General features: G+C 39.7%; 2 protein-coding genes across 3 annotated transcripts in view; one reads left to right on the forward strand and one right to left on the reverse strand.

The window, feature by feature from the left end:
• The window catches only part of LOC135103569 (F-actin-capping protein subunit beta-like), a 6,368-nt gene extending 644 nt beyond the window's left edge, over window positions 1-5,724 (forward strand). For both annotated transcript variants that reach the window (XM_064010014.1, XM_064010015.1), the window contains exons 2-5: window positions 452-663; window positions 1,063-1,235; window positions 2,761-2,960; window positions 3,479-5,724. In XM_064010014.1, the coding sequence (XP_063866084.1) occupies window positions 452-663; window positions 1,063-1,235; window positions 2,761-2,960; window positions 3,479-3,730 (837 nt within the window). In that variant the 3' untranslated portion in view covers window positions 3,731-5,724. The remainder of the gene's footprint in view (window positions 1-451; window positions 664-1,062; window positions 1,236-2,760; window positions 2,961-3,478) is intronic.
• Window positions 5,725-6,257: 533 nt separating this feature from the next.
• The window catches only part of LOC135103245 (uncharacterized), a 31,883-nt gene continuing 23,140 nt past the window's right edge, over window positions 6,258-15,000 (reverse strand). Inside the window, exons 8-12 of the mRNA XM_064009291.1 lie at window positions 13,923-14,147; window positions 12,847-13,105; window positions 12,221-12,304; window positions 10,671-10,757; window positions 6,258-8,050 (exon numbers count right to left, since the gene is read on the reverse strand). Coding sequence (XP_063865361.1) covers window positions 7,591-8,050; window positions 10,671-10,757; window positions 12,221-12,304; window positions 12,847-13,105; window positions 13,923-14,147 — 1,115 coding nt within the window. The 3' untranslated portion in view covers window positions 6,258-7,590. The remainder of the gene's footprint in view (window positions 8,051-10,670; window positions 10,758-12,220; window positions 12,305-12,846; window positions 13,106-13,922; window positions 14,148-15,000) is intronic.

The following is a 15,000-nucleotide window of genomic DNA, read 5'->3' on the forward strand; positions in this document are numbered from 1 at the left end:
GATTTTTTAGGCCAGTGTAGCAAAGTAGATGAAATTAGGTCAGCTGGTCTTTAAATTTAACTCTTGTGTTGCCTCACCTGTCATCTGTCCCTATTTTGCTTCACTAGGAAAGAGAAAGCTTTTTCTTGAGGTGGTAAGCACTGACCAAACTTAAATCAGACATATTGTAATCTTACCCTAATGTAATCCTACTGGCCAGCCCACCTGACATGGCCTGATGTGTACAGTTATGTGATATACTGTAAGCAAGAGTAGTAACACCTGTAGAAAGCCCACATCATCTCAATATGTGCAAGATAATGTAGCCAGGATTACATTATGACAGTAGGTCAACCCCACACTACAGACAGCTCATGTAACAGTGCCACCAATTTGTTTCAAGATAAAAATTATGGACAGGTAAAAATTGTGTGGTGTTGCCAATACTCACCTCCCACTGCCTACCTAACAGATGGAGCAACAGTTAGACTGTGCACTGGACTTGATGCGCAGGTTGCCACCACAGCAGATAGAGCGCAACTTGAGTGACCTGATTGACCTGGTGCCAGCGCTGTGTGAGGAACTGCTCTCCTCAGTCGACCAGCCACTCAAGATTGCACGGGACAAGAACAGCGGGAAAGACTACCTCCTGTGTGACTACAACAGAGATGGAGACTCCTACAGGTGTGTTGGCTGGTTCTTAGTGAGAACTCTTCATTGATTCACCTTTGATTAAGTTAATCCTAGCTGCTTGTGTGAAAGATGTACGTCTCATGCAGCCTCATATAAGTTATGGTGCAGTGCTGCACCTCTACTATCACAGTTTTCAGACATAGTGCAGTACAAATTCCATTATCTAATTTTGGTGGAACCTAAGAGAATTTATTCAGCATTAAAGTTCTTAAGTAGATGGCACTACTCTGCCAAGAGTTCAGTTGCTAGATTTTAACAAGCCTTAGGAGTTTTTGTGAAAAGCTTTAAAGCTAGAAGTCTTCCTAAGCCAGGTCATTTCATGGTGTACATATATCCTGTGTCACATCATGATATTGTCCCTTGGTAATTAACATCAGCACAACTCCACAGATCTCCATGGAGCAACACATACGACCCGCCCCTTGAGGACGGAGCCATGCCCAGCGACAGGCTACGGAAACTTGAACTGGATGCTAACCAAGCCTTTGACCAATACCGGGATATGTACTTTGAGGGAGGCGTGTCTTCCGTGTACTTGTGGGACCTGGACCATGGCTTTGCTGGTGAGTGACTGAACTGTGGGTGTTCTCATAATTTGTAGGATTTCTCAAAAGGAGATTTATTTATTTATTTATTTATTTATTTATTTATTTATTTATTTATTTATTTATTTATTTATTTATTATTATATTTATTATTATATTTACTAATTTTAGTTTATTATTTTCTTATCTGGTTTTCAGTGGATCATAGTTGATAATTAGGGTAATTGGTAAGCATGAAATAGATGCCACTTTTTCATAATATCATGTCTGGAACAAGTGCACTGCAGAAAATACTTTGTAAAATTAATATTGGACATATTTTGACTTGTCAGTTTTAAAGTCTGTACATAATTGGTGTTTCATAAAATTTAATGATGGGTACAAACATAAATTGTATTGCACTGGAGAGCAATTTAAACATTCAGTCATTTTGTTGGTTTATTTAGCTTGTTTCAGTAAGATTACCAACAATCACCTGTTGCCCTTCATTACCATGTTGGTGTGTCCACCTTTTTCAAGTCATGCCTGTACTGTCTGAACTTTCAGCAGTTACTGTTTTCAGACATTATAATATGATATTCTGTTCCATTAAGGGCTTTCTCTAAAACAGTGACAAAACAGGATGCCATCTGCTTCTGGCATGATGCTGACATTTTGGATAGGAAATGTGGTTCACAAGTTAAAACTCTTTCTGTGTGTATCTGAACATAATACAGTCTTGTCATTAGGCAGTATGCCATGTGAAATTGTGGTATAATGCTGTTTCTTTTTCATGCATAGTTTTTGTGTATTAGTGTTTGGGCTGTGCTTTATTTTTAAAAGATGGGATGATTTGCTTGGTTTCTAGCCTGGAGCTATTAAGTCTAAATTTAGTCAAGTGATGGTCTTACAAAGTCTATTTTTATATGATCAGGCATCTTTAGATTCCTGTCTGCAGTCAGTGTTACTGCTGTGCCTGGATAAGTAAGAAGGGCATAAATCTAGCAGCAGTCTGCTGTATGTTAAGGTTATTCATGATAATACACTGACATGAACCATGTGATAGGCCAGTGATGATGAAGATGTCCAACAGATTGCTGACATTGTAGGTGACCTTATTCACTTCACTTTTTGTGGTTTTTACCTTTTCTGTTGATTGTGGATCTGTCATATTGATGGTTATTTATAAGTGGTGGTTGCATGCACTTAAATTGTAAGAGCCCTTCAAATGCTTGGTTTCTACCAGTATACTCTTCAAACAATGTCTAGTGTATTAGGGACCTCTGTTACACTGCTTCAAGCCTGCCACCTCCTTATTCTTATGAATATCACAGAAAACCACTAATGTAGAACTATAAAATTTTAAAATAAAACAACACAAACCACCATATCACTCAGTGTAGTGCTTCATAATAATTTATTAATCTTCTTGGGCTCATCCATAAGCTATGTCTGCTATATAGAGAAAGAAAGTACATCACTTTAGTGTATATAGATTGTCAAACATTATCTTCCGGCATTGGAAAAGTGGAGTACAGGGTGTGTCAGGTAGCATACCTTGCAGGTGTCATCCTCATAAAGAAGGCTGGGGATGGGAGCAAGAAAATCAAGGGGTGTTGGGACAGCATCCACGTGGTAGAGGTGGTTGAGAAGTCAAGTGGGCGGTCAGCACACTACAAGCTCACCTCCACTGCGATGCTTTGGCTCCAGACCAACAAGCAAGGTTCTGGCACTATGAACCTCGGAGGATCACTCACAAGACAGGTGACTCATCCTTCTATCTACCCACCCACCCACTCATCTACCCATCTTTCACATTGCCTTGCTTTTACTGTGTCATTAAAGTAACTTATTCTAACCCCCATCTCATTCTCATAACCTCGTATCCCCTTCCACTCACCTTGCCCTGGTTTGTAGCCTAGAATGAATGCAACCCTGTTTTGAACCAGTAACTATTGATGATGACTTGATATTCATGGCTAACTTATGTAACAAGTCACAAAGCATCAGCAATTAATATAAATCCTTATCAGCTTGGCCTGTCTTGCTGACAACTTCACTTATAAGTAGATGCCCTGGTTCGTACTGCACTATAAGCTTTTGCGGTAAGCTTACATGGCCTTTAGAGACAGCTGGTGTATGGATGGTTACTATAATCATCTAAATATTTGTTCATGTATTCACTTGTATAATTAATCATATATCTTAAAATAATAATAGTGTTAGTGTTGGTGACTGCTGCAATACATGGTGTGCCAAGCTAAAAGATCTTGTTTCAACAGATGGAACAAGACTGCCCTGTATCAGAGTCTTCCCCTCATATAGCTAACATTGGACGCATGGTAGAGGACATGGAAAACAAGATCCGCAACACACTTAATGAGATATACTTCGGAAAGACCAAGGACATCGTCAATGGCCTCCGCTCCGTTCAGCCCATCCCTGATCAGAAGCAGCATGATGCCTTCAGAACTGAGATTGCAAATGCACTTATCAGGAGACAAGCAAAGAAATCCTCTGATGAAAATAATTAGAATGTAAAGTTTATAAATATGTTTGTGAGTATCACAAACCAGGGTTTAGAAAGCTGAAAGTATGAATTTTTTTTTTTGTTTTTTTCCTCATAAAATGGCCTAAGCCTGTTGATGGGTATGAAACACACTATTTCGGGCCAGACAAGTTAGCCTTCTTCAAAGAGACTGATGCTCTGATCTTAGCACTGAGGTCAAGCTGGGTAATTTGTGAGTCTACATTCCTTATTCGAACACTACTACTGGTAGAGGGCCATAGTGCACCTAGCTTCTTAATGTCTCAAAGCATATAGATACTAGCTTTGTGAAACTGTGAAGTGATAATAATGACATTGGAAGCCTCCATAGTCACCAGTGTGGTCTGTTTGGAAGGAGAGAGAGACTCGCATTTTGAGTGAATTCCAAGGGTTGGGTTGGAATGAAATAGGAAATGCTTCATGATGCTTGCAGTCAGTCCTATTTTATTTGGATCATTAATGTTATGGCAATATTTAATGCTTAAAATCAATATATCCAGTTCCTGCTTGAAAAGTACCCATATGATAACCTGGCTGCTTCCCAGGTGAATTGTTTTTCCTATTTGTTTTAAGTCATCAGGCCAAAGAATAATTTTAACCTCAGAGAGCCATATACTCAAGTTCAATAATATTTTTTTGTTACGCATACATCATCGTGCAATTAAACAAGTAAAGGAAAGAAAAGCAAGCCTGGGTGGTCAAACGTAGGTGCTTTCTAACAGTCTGCAATTCCAGTGCATATACTGTCTCCTGGCGGCTGCAATCGTCAGTTATATATGGTCCATGTGCTGGCTGTTGACCTATTTGTAAAGCGTTGGGGCTCCACTTTGGGGGTGCCCTGTAATATTTGGGGTATGTTGTTTGTGAGGGCATGCGTGGTTAGGTGTCTATTCTTTTTTGCACAATTTCCCTTTATTTTCAATAGTTAGTCTTTTTCTCTGTGGCTCTTTAATGTGATGAACTTCATTCACAGTTACAAAAAAGAGAACAGCCATTTTTCAATTTAACTGTTCGGTGACTTGAAAACCTCTCCTTTGACATACGAGTGACCCTCAATTCTCCTTGAAGGTGTGATCTGCAGTTTCTACTTTTTTAAGCCTAGTCCTCTGTCTCTCTCTTGGGCTGTATATTTGTCAGCGCTGGTAAGTGACAGTCACACCACCAGGGAACCCTGTATCCTTCAGACAGCTTTAGTTAGAGTGGTTAGCATTTGGAACAAGAGACACCTGCTTAGGATGGAAAGGGATCAACAGCAGGGGGGGGGGAAGGGAATGTCATTGGTTTCTGATAATAGTCATCATACTCATCATTCTAAATTTGCTGCTATAGAGATGGTTCAGTTTAATACAGGACAAGGATGCATTGTGTGATGTGCCCAAAATATTTATCAATAACAAGAGAGTTGAAGAAAGTTCCATGGGTAAGGTTGTCACTAACTCATCAGCGCTGACAGGCTGGAAGTGTTTAGCCTCCAATGTATGAGGCAAGGAGGGTCTGGGCAACAAGTGCATTGACTTTAGTGTTTTTAAGCATTTCAAGTCCGTGGCATGTTATTTTTTCCATTGCAATTGTCACTGAGGATGCAATTTTTCAAGGGTTTTAAATCTTCTGTTAATTGTTAGTCATGGGTTAGTGAAAAATTTTAATAGTGAACATGCACTTCATTAGCTTATTAACGTAATTAGCTTTATCAGTATCACACATTGGTGGGTTGATTTTACGAGTCGGGTGTCTCCCTCACTATTTACGGGGTATTAAACAATATGAGCATGTACTGCGGTACTCTTGCCTTGAGCCTTGCTGATTGATACTGTATTTATTATTATCACAGGTTCTGTTTAAAGATATAATATGGAGAACTATTGATCATATCCCTGTTGTATTTCCTTTAAGGCCATGTGATCATCTCATTGTTATGCATTTGCCCTGTGTGGCAGACACTATTTTTGATCAAAGAATTGATTATACAAGTATTTGGTATTTATTAGTTTCTTTACCCTTTCATTTCTAATGGATTCTAATGGATTTTTTGCTTAGTGCAGGTTAAGTTCCATGAAAATGGTGAAAGTCTAATGTACAATTAAAATCAGACCATACAAATTAGAAAGCTTGGAGTTTGAAGGAATCAGATCCCACTGTGCCCATTAGTCTGGAACTTAGGGAGAAAAATTTCACATACTTATGACTTGCACTTCACAAGTTTTTTTGAGGAGAGCTGAAATTATTAACTTAGATACCAAGAATCTATGCCACAGTTTTAGTAGCTGAAACCAGTGCTCAATGTCTGGTTGGGATGAGACCCCTCAATATCCCAGAACCAGCTGGGCTTCATCCTAAGGATGGATTCAGTTGTGATATGACACATAAGTGAAGTAAGCTTCCCTTTTTATTGTAAGAGCATAATATATTTTCCCCATCACAACAGGGACGAACGGAACACCTTTGGCAGTGAGTGACATTGGAAAGAGCTCAGCTAGTGACACTAGATATCTGTACATCATGAACACACAATACAAGAACAGTATTTTTATGCTAAGCAGGTAACCAGTACACTATTATCTATTGCATATAGTACAAGAAGAGTCTAGAAGTTACAATACATGAGAACAGATACTAAGAGACAAGTTGGTCTATAATGAGGGTATCAGTTGATCTACAAACTATTGCTGTAGCAGTAATAAACTGTGTGTGGGGGACAGGACAGAAACAGAACAAGGCTCTCTCCTCAGTGGTCAATAATCTTAATATTATACAAGATAAATTACTTTGCTTCTATGCAGGAAAATTTCAAATTCTAGAATTTCAATATATCTTACATATAAAATCTAAATTTTGATAATAACCAACAATATAACATGATAAATTATATATAAAAGTAAAAACTCTGTCCTAAAAAATGTGACATTTCTGGATTTTAAAACTACTGGATGGTTCCTCCAAGGTAAATTAAATAATTTAAGAAAGATTAATGGTAGTTCAAGAACTATCTGTATCCCCAGAGATCCTGTTCAAATTGGACACTCTTGATGCATGCCTCAAAGTAACTTCATAATCCAGAAAGCCCTGTAAGAAAACACTACCAGAGTTACACCACTGCAGACTAGAACCATTCAGTTTAATAGTTAGTGATAAAGTGTGGTGAACTTCCTCACTTGGGTGGGATGAAGACAAACATGGAAGTGGCACATGAGCAGTTGGTGGTCTTGACTTGGGAGATGTATGCAGGTTAGTTTCAGCACTTAGGTGGTTAGGGACTGTATCATGTCCACATACTGTACACAAAAAAGACAGGTTTAATTCACACTGAAAATATGACTTTGGTTTCTTGTTCATTCTCCCCTATGTCTATGGATTTCTATTATAGCATTCATTGCAGGAAAAAATGTAAGAAGCAAATTTATGATCTTGAATTTTTTTCAGAGCTGGACCTTGGTATTACATAATTTAGTAGTTTTTACTTGTTAAAACTGTATATTTCACTTTTCAGAATATGAATTAAGTACTCTTCTTATGATCCAAACAATAAACATCTTGCTCCTCTAAAACTATAAACATCTTACTCCTATAAATATCAAACTATAAACATCTTATTCTTATAAATCCTATAGAACAAGATAAAAAATCTACAATATATTGCACTATCACCATACATACACATGTGTGAGTGTAGTGAAAAAAGTATAACAATACAATACACAAACTTTAAGAAGCATGCCAAAAAAGTGAAGATTTCTGGTTGAACATAGTAATGTCCAAGAACCATCAACAGCATCAGCACTGCTACCAAGGACACCCACTTACCTTAGATGAAAAAAAATTATGTAGCTAGTCAGGATGAACAAATTATCAGCTCGAGTTAGCATTGTTCTTGCCATCTTTATCCTGGCTACCAGTGCCAGAACCAAGAGAAATGGCATTAGTTCCATTGGTCTCCATACTTCCACCCTTGGCCTGTTTCTTCCCTTTGAGCCAATTCTCTCTTTTTGTCATGGGAGTCTTGCTGTCCATCCCTTCCTGGATGTCCTCAACTTGGGAGGTGTCAAAGAGTTCAGAGTCCTCACTAGTTGTGTCCTGACCTTTGGCTGCACCATTTGTTAGTGGTTTTGCAGACTTGGGTCTTGGGCTGAGGGGCTTTGCCATGTCAGCATCCAGCTCTCTCAGCCGCCTCAGGTAAGACTTGACGTAGGGCTGAATGGAATGGCGGAAGGAGGATGGACGACATCTAAGGGGGTAAGTGCAAAGACAGCCACAGGAGTTGGAGCACAGAGAGCACCACCACCGGTCTCCCAGGTGACACAGGCCACAGCTGCAGGAAGGAAGATGCCAGTTAAGATTTATTTGTATGGAGTATCAAGTATTAAACACTATGGCTTACATGAAGTAATCTGTACATTATATTAAAAGACCAGGGACATCATTTTAGACTTGCCTCACTTGAAAATAGCATCAAGCATTGAATGTACTCTATATACACATGATAAACTGAAAAACTGAAAAATCTTTGATACCATTTTTTAAAATCACAGACAGTTTCTTTTCTTATTCTCCACCTACAATGATTATCACAAGAAGGAGGCAAAAATAATGATATATATGAAGTGTGAAGTCCAGTGTCACATGTAGGTGTACCTTGTAAATTTGTGTACCTCACAAATTAAGTGTTCACTAATATTGCTCATTTTTGTTATCACACATGAAGGACAATTTACCAAAAGAAAAAATTTTGTTACATTATAAAGGCAGAGTATAAAGTACATCCTTATCAGGCTGTACTGCATTAACACTTCTGAGTAATGTACTTGACTTGTTTTGTGAGACAGGAAAAAGAAATCAAAATGATAAATATATATATATATATATATATATGATTGGTAATGTGGTAGGAATACTTCCATTCCAAAAGAAAAGTAATATATGATTAGAAAATAAAGTAATGTAATGTAAGGTTGCTGATCATTTATAAGATAAATTATACAACTATTATGCAACTACTTCAACAGCATGCAATATATTCAATACTTGTATTGTGTAACAATGCTGTAGCTGTACTCCAACTGGTCCGTCTCTATACTGTGACATATCTGTCAGGTGGAAGCAAACAAGAGGTGATGGAGTCAAGCTGTAGGATACATACACAGCTACATCACAAGCTGGAGCAAAGATGTGAATAATTACGCGAAACACTATCTGGAATCAGAACAGACAGGTAGATAAACAAGAACTATACTGGTGGGACTTGCGAACGGATGAGCAACAGTGCAATACCCTACATAGAAAATATCAAAGGCAACAACTGTGACGCAAGAAAATATGAGTGTATCAGTAATATTGTTAGACACACCAGACCCCTGGCCCGGGTTTCACTAAGTAAAGATGACAAGAAAATCAATGCAAAAATATAGAAGGCAGTTGAAAGGTACTACAGTATCATACTTGGCCCAGGTCCTTTTAACTCCTAGGTAGCAAGAAAAATTTCATAACATGCAACTGATTTTGAACACTCGCCGTTATAATACGATGACACATTGGTGAAGCAGCCAATAGTTGACATAAGGAAGCTCCAAGGTGGATCTTTGGGTTATGTATGCTATGTTTCCTTCCACTTATTGTTCTTCCTTCGCTCTTATGTTTGCTGAGGGAGGGATGAGGGGAGGGAGGAGCTGGGCCAACCAAGGTATAGTTTACCACACCCCGCCACCATCACCACCACTCACCGCAACACACCACTCCACCACTTGTACCCATAAATCTGATCTAAACTTTTTACCATGCCCTTCGTTCCTTTACACACATACACACACACACGCACAACTTGCTCGCCCATTGGTAACATCTTCGTCTATTATTTGGCAAGGTGAAATAGTGATATTGGCGCCCGGCTCAGGTGTACGAGCTAGAAGATGCTACTTACTCTTCTCCTTGAGTAAAGAATGAGGCGCATTGTGTGTACGAAGTATCGCCTTACCCGCAGGTTGAATTGTGTGTACCCTCAGCTCTCTTTGGGAGGGTACAGGTGGCTATCATAAGTCGAGCACGTGAAACACAAAACCATGAGCGAATCACACACACACACACACACACACACTGGACACTATCAAACGTACGTTATAAACCTCTCAGAAATGTATGTAAAGTTAATTATTTACCATTCAATCATCAAAACCTACAACCGTGACATGAGATACAAATCGAGAAAAATCTAAAATGATCCCCCCTCGACCAAAGGATTTCTGTCACACGTCATAAGAATCCTTACAAAACGCCACGCACTGCTTGGCACTCACGTCACGCATCACTCCCGCTGAGTAAATACAGAAATAAAGAAGGAACGAAAGATGCATAAATTAATCGTCTAAAGATGACAATAACAACTTTAAGAACAAAAATAAATAAATAAATAAATAAATAAATACAATATGAGAATAGAAGAGCAAGAAGAATCAATCACTAGCAATAGCAAATCTAAGCACAAACATAATAATAAAGAATAAAGAAAGAGAAAGAAGAGAGAAAGAAGCAACTTTCAAAATAACAGCAAATAAACGAGAAATGGGGAGAGAGAAAAAGGAAAGTATCATACATCACTAACAAAAGTACAAACAATTAAAAAATAAAGAAAGAGAAAGAAGCGAAGGTTAAGATATCAATAAGAACAGCTCTAACAACAACAACAACAACAACAACAACAGCAACAACAGCAACAACAACAACAACAACAAAACACACATACAAACAAACTCCTAATACAGTCATTCATCAGCATCACACGAACAACACAACACAGTGAACAAGCAACACACAGACGCCACAACATTCCTGCAGACGGAACGGTGATAGCGGTGGTGGAGACAAGGCAGCGTCAGTGGTGGTGGTGGTGGTGGTGAGGGGCGGGGGCGTGGGCGGGTTAGCTGAGGGCGTGGTAGTACCGGGAGAGGCGTGGATAGCGGGGCAGGTGGGGGGAGTAACACAGTGGACAGTCCTCCCACGGGTAGTAGTAGTGGTGGCGGTGGTACCTGCAGGGACCACCGGTAACACGTCAGGCAGCACAGGTGATAATAGTATGCACCAGTGGTACACAAGCATATCAGGTATATATCACAAGAAAAGGATTACAAAAAGAATTGGCTGGTGGCAGTACCTGAAGATAAGGCGAAATTATCAGTTAGAATGGTAATAACTTGCAACATGATGAGATGAATGTAATAAGACAATAAAAGCAAAAAATAACGTGATGAAAAGTAGACTAGATATATTACATATAAAAACTTTGATCAATGTATATGTATTCACATTTGTGTGTGTGTATGTGTGTGTGTGTGTGTGTGTGTGTGTGTGTGTGTGTGTGTGTGTGTGTGTGTGTGTAAATGGGATTGGTCGAGAACTAAAAAATAAAAATAAAATGATATTAAAAGTCAACTTGGTTATCGCTTTCCGAAAGTCAATAGTAATTGGAGGTTATATATATATATATATATATATATATTGTATCTGATTTTTTTTTCTCACAATGGCCAGTTCGCGCAAACTCGATTGACCAGCCACTTTGCATCCACACTCCTGCAGGCGAGGGTGAGTAATGACATGCTCGAAAGCAAATGGTTACCCGTGTGGAAGACTGACAGGAAAAAAAACCTAAGTAAATGTCAACAACCATGTGGACAGGATGGAGTGGATGTATCAGGAAAACTGTAAATACAATAAATCTACAGAACGTTACACCACACCGACAGAAAATGCGGAAGAAGAAGAAACGAAAGAAAATTATGACAAAAAAAAAAAAAACGAGAACAAGAGAGAAGAACGAGAGTTTTCATTACAAACGAAACGTTTCTTGATCTACAGCGGAAAGAATTAAATTGTCTCTTATACGTTAAGTTACGGCAAGCAATCATTCAATGGCACTTTTCAGCTGTTGCAGGAAGAGACACTGTGAAGAGCAAACAGTGTGGTATTGAGAAGGACAAATTTTACGACTATTCATGAACCTCTGACCTTAAGAGAAAGTGAGAAGAAAGACGGGAAGAAGAAAGAAAATAAGAATGAAAGAAAAAGGCAAGATAATGAGGAGCCATTCTGACACTTATTCATCAACCTCTGAGAATGAGAAAAAATGCAAGGAAGAAAGATAAGAAGCAAAAAACAGCAAATAATTAGATAAATAAATAATAGAAAATAAGGAAACGGAAGACAAGGAAAGCAAGAAAAAGGAAAGATGGCAAAGTAGTAAAATAGTGTAATAATAGGGAAAGGAAAAGCAAGAGGACTGAGAAATAAAATCATAACAAAATAAAAGAAAAGAAGATAAAAACGTTCTGACGAGAGAGAGAGAGAGAGAGAGAGAGAGAGAGAGAGAGAGAGAGAGAGAGAGAGAGAGAGAGAGAGAGAGAGAGAGAGAGAGAGAGAGAGAGAAATGCCATCATAATATCGCAAAGAGCCATTGTAACAGCCATAACTGACCTCTTACCCCCTCACTGACCTTGGGGGAACATACAGGTCATCGGCGGAGTCCTCGTCGGAGTCGTAGTAGTGGTGGCGGGACGCATTGGGGGTCAAGGGTCGCCTGGAGGAGAGCATGGGAGCACAGTGAAGGAGTTGTCATGGTTGTTTTAGTCAGATGAAACAGCTTAAAGGTTATACAGTAAAGGAGGAGGAGGAGGAGGAAGAGGAAGAGGAAGAGGAGGAGTAGGAGGGGGAGGAGGAGGAGGAGGAAGAGGAGGAGGAGGAGGAAGAGGAGGAGGAGGAGGAGGAAAAACAAGCAGAACGAACGTATCTGACTTAAAACAAAAAAAAAAAGGTAATATCATGAAACGATTACATGACTTGCAATATTGAGGATAACAAAGAAAGAAAGAAGGAAAGAAAGAAAGAAAGAAATTTATACATGAATAGATGAGTGACTAAATCAATCAATCAAATAAATACACAAATAAATAAATATGCAAACAACTTTTAAAAGCATATCAACATTAATGTGAATCTTCTGAAAAGGGCAAACCACCTCTACTTACAACACAACACTACCCAAGCCACGTGACCTTCAAGACGAGATATATGGAAGTACCGTACGCAGCATTCCAATTATTAAATACCTGACCTACTGACCTGTATGGCCTGGGACGGGGACGGGTCATGGCTGCAGGGGCGGAGGCGTGACTGGCGGGGGGTGATGGAGATCTCGACGGGGACCTGGATTCGACTTCTTCTTCCTCGTCGGACAGCTCCTCCTCAGCTTCTCTATTTGGGCGGCCTCGTGGCGGACTTCGCGGAGGGCTTGTGTCCCGGCGATGCATCGGGGCCGAGGTAGGGCGGCGCTGCGGGGACAATGACCGCGCCCTTCTGGAGTTCTGATTGTCTCCCTCACCTGCGTGTTATGAGTTATTAGAAAGACGGAGAGCTAAGCGAGGCAGAAAGGTGAGACTGGGAAGGAGAATTTATGTAGTTAGAAGGGACGGAGTGGGATATTATATAAGGAAGGAATTGGAGACAGTGGATAGGAATGACAGGGTAAGCAAGGTGGTAGGGAAGATGGTGAGATAAAGGCAATACGAAAAGAAAATAACGGGATATAAGGGAAGATAACAAAGAAAACAAGAAATTTGGATTGACAGGGTAAGCAAGGTGGTATGAGAGACAATGAAATAAAGAGAATATGGTAAGAATAACGGGATGTAAGGAAAGCAAGCAAGCAAGAAAGAAATAAAAAAAGTAAAAGAAAAAAGAAAAACAAGAAAAAAAAGAAAAACAAGAAAAAATAAGAAGAGAGAAACAGAAAACGCAGCTCAGACCACTAACGGTTTCCAGAACACACACACACACACACACACACACAAGAAAAAGAAATGACACAACCTGCATTATTCAAACCACAAGAGCAATCCCACGAAACTCGGTTATCTACAGCCCACCCACCACACACTACACTAAAAGACCACATTCTGAAACATATCTGCGCCGTACCTCCACTTCTTTCAAAACGTTCTACTGCAGTTAAAATTACACGTGTTTTTAAGGGAATTTTTTACGGTTCTAATGACATATTAAAAAGATTACTACATTACTGAAAGGAGAAACAATCTTGAAAACCCGGCTAATCATCTCTGTGGCCTTTGAAAATAGTCGTGGTAAGGGAGCAAAGCGTTTCTAAATACGGACCTAAATACACGCATCAAGAACCCCACCTTGCAACGTGCCCTCAATCTCCGCCAGATAGCGTTTCCTCGGCCTCATCTCCCTGGCAGCGGGCTGGCGAAGCACCTTGAGCGCGGAGTGCGGGCGGTTGGTGTGGTATGCGTGGGAGTGGGCGCGCGGGCGACGGTAGGAGGGGCGTGGAAAGTAGCGGTGGTAAGTGCGGCAGGTTGTGCAAGACTCGGCCCCGTGCTCCTCGTCACAGTGGGGACAACGCTCTGAGGGTCCAAGGAGAGAGGGAAGAGTAAGGTTAGGTCCTCGTATGTGTAGCTAGTAGTAGCAGCTTCGGGGAAAAGCTAAATAAAGTACGTAAGATTATCACCAGTAGATCCCGATAAACGAAAGAATAAAAAGAGTACTTTGAAATTATAGTCAATAGGTTTGTTTTCGTTAGTTAGTAGCCAGTCAGTCAGTTAGATAGGTACTATTAGGTAGATAGATAGTTAGATAAAAAGATAGATAGATAGATAGATAGATGGATGGAAGGATGGACGGATGGATGGATGGATAGACAAAGATAAACAGACATAACACATATATAGGTACATAGAAAGATCTAGCTAGAAAGAAAGAAACACGGGAAGGAAAAATAAATAAAGAAAAAGTGTAATAAATGAATGACGGAGCGAGTAAATCAGTTCATTCAGTAATAGGAAAACTTCACCTCGTTCTTCGATAAATGAAAATGTCGGATACACAACCTCCGCTTAAAGAGAGAGAGAGAGAGAGAGAGAGAGAGAGAGAGAGAGAGAGAGAGAGAGAGAGAGAGAGAGAGAGAGAGAGAGAGAGAGAGAATAAAATAAACCAAAATTAAATGAGACCCTTTGTCCTTTAAAACGGACGCAATCACTCAATTCACTCAAATGATGAAAAGAAATAGTAACACGAGAAAAAGGAACCAATGGGAACAAAAGAGGACCGTATAACCGTCGCTCAATCCTGGAAGAGGTGAAGAAATCTATGTCAGTCACTGTTTCAGGATATTCTCTTAAAGTCTTCACCGCAGCTTTGAGTGAACGGATCAGCCTCATGATTTCTTACGATTGTTTTCTCCCTCTCTCTCCTCTCTTT

This window comes from Scylla paramamosain, chromosome 9 (genome assembly GCF_035594125.1).
Source record: "Scylla paramamosain isolate STU-SP2022 chromosome 9, ASM3559412v1, whole genome shotgun sequence".
Taxonomy (NCBI): Eukaryota; Metazoa; Arthropoda; class Malacostraca; order Decapoda; family Portunidae; genus Scylla; species Scylla paramamosain.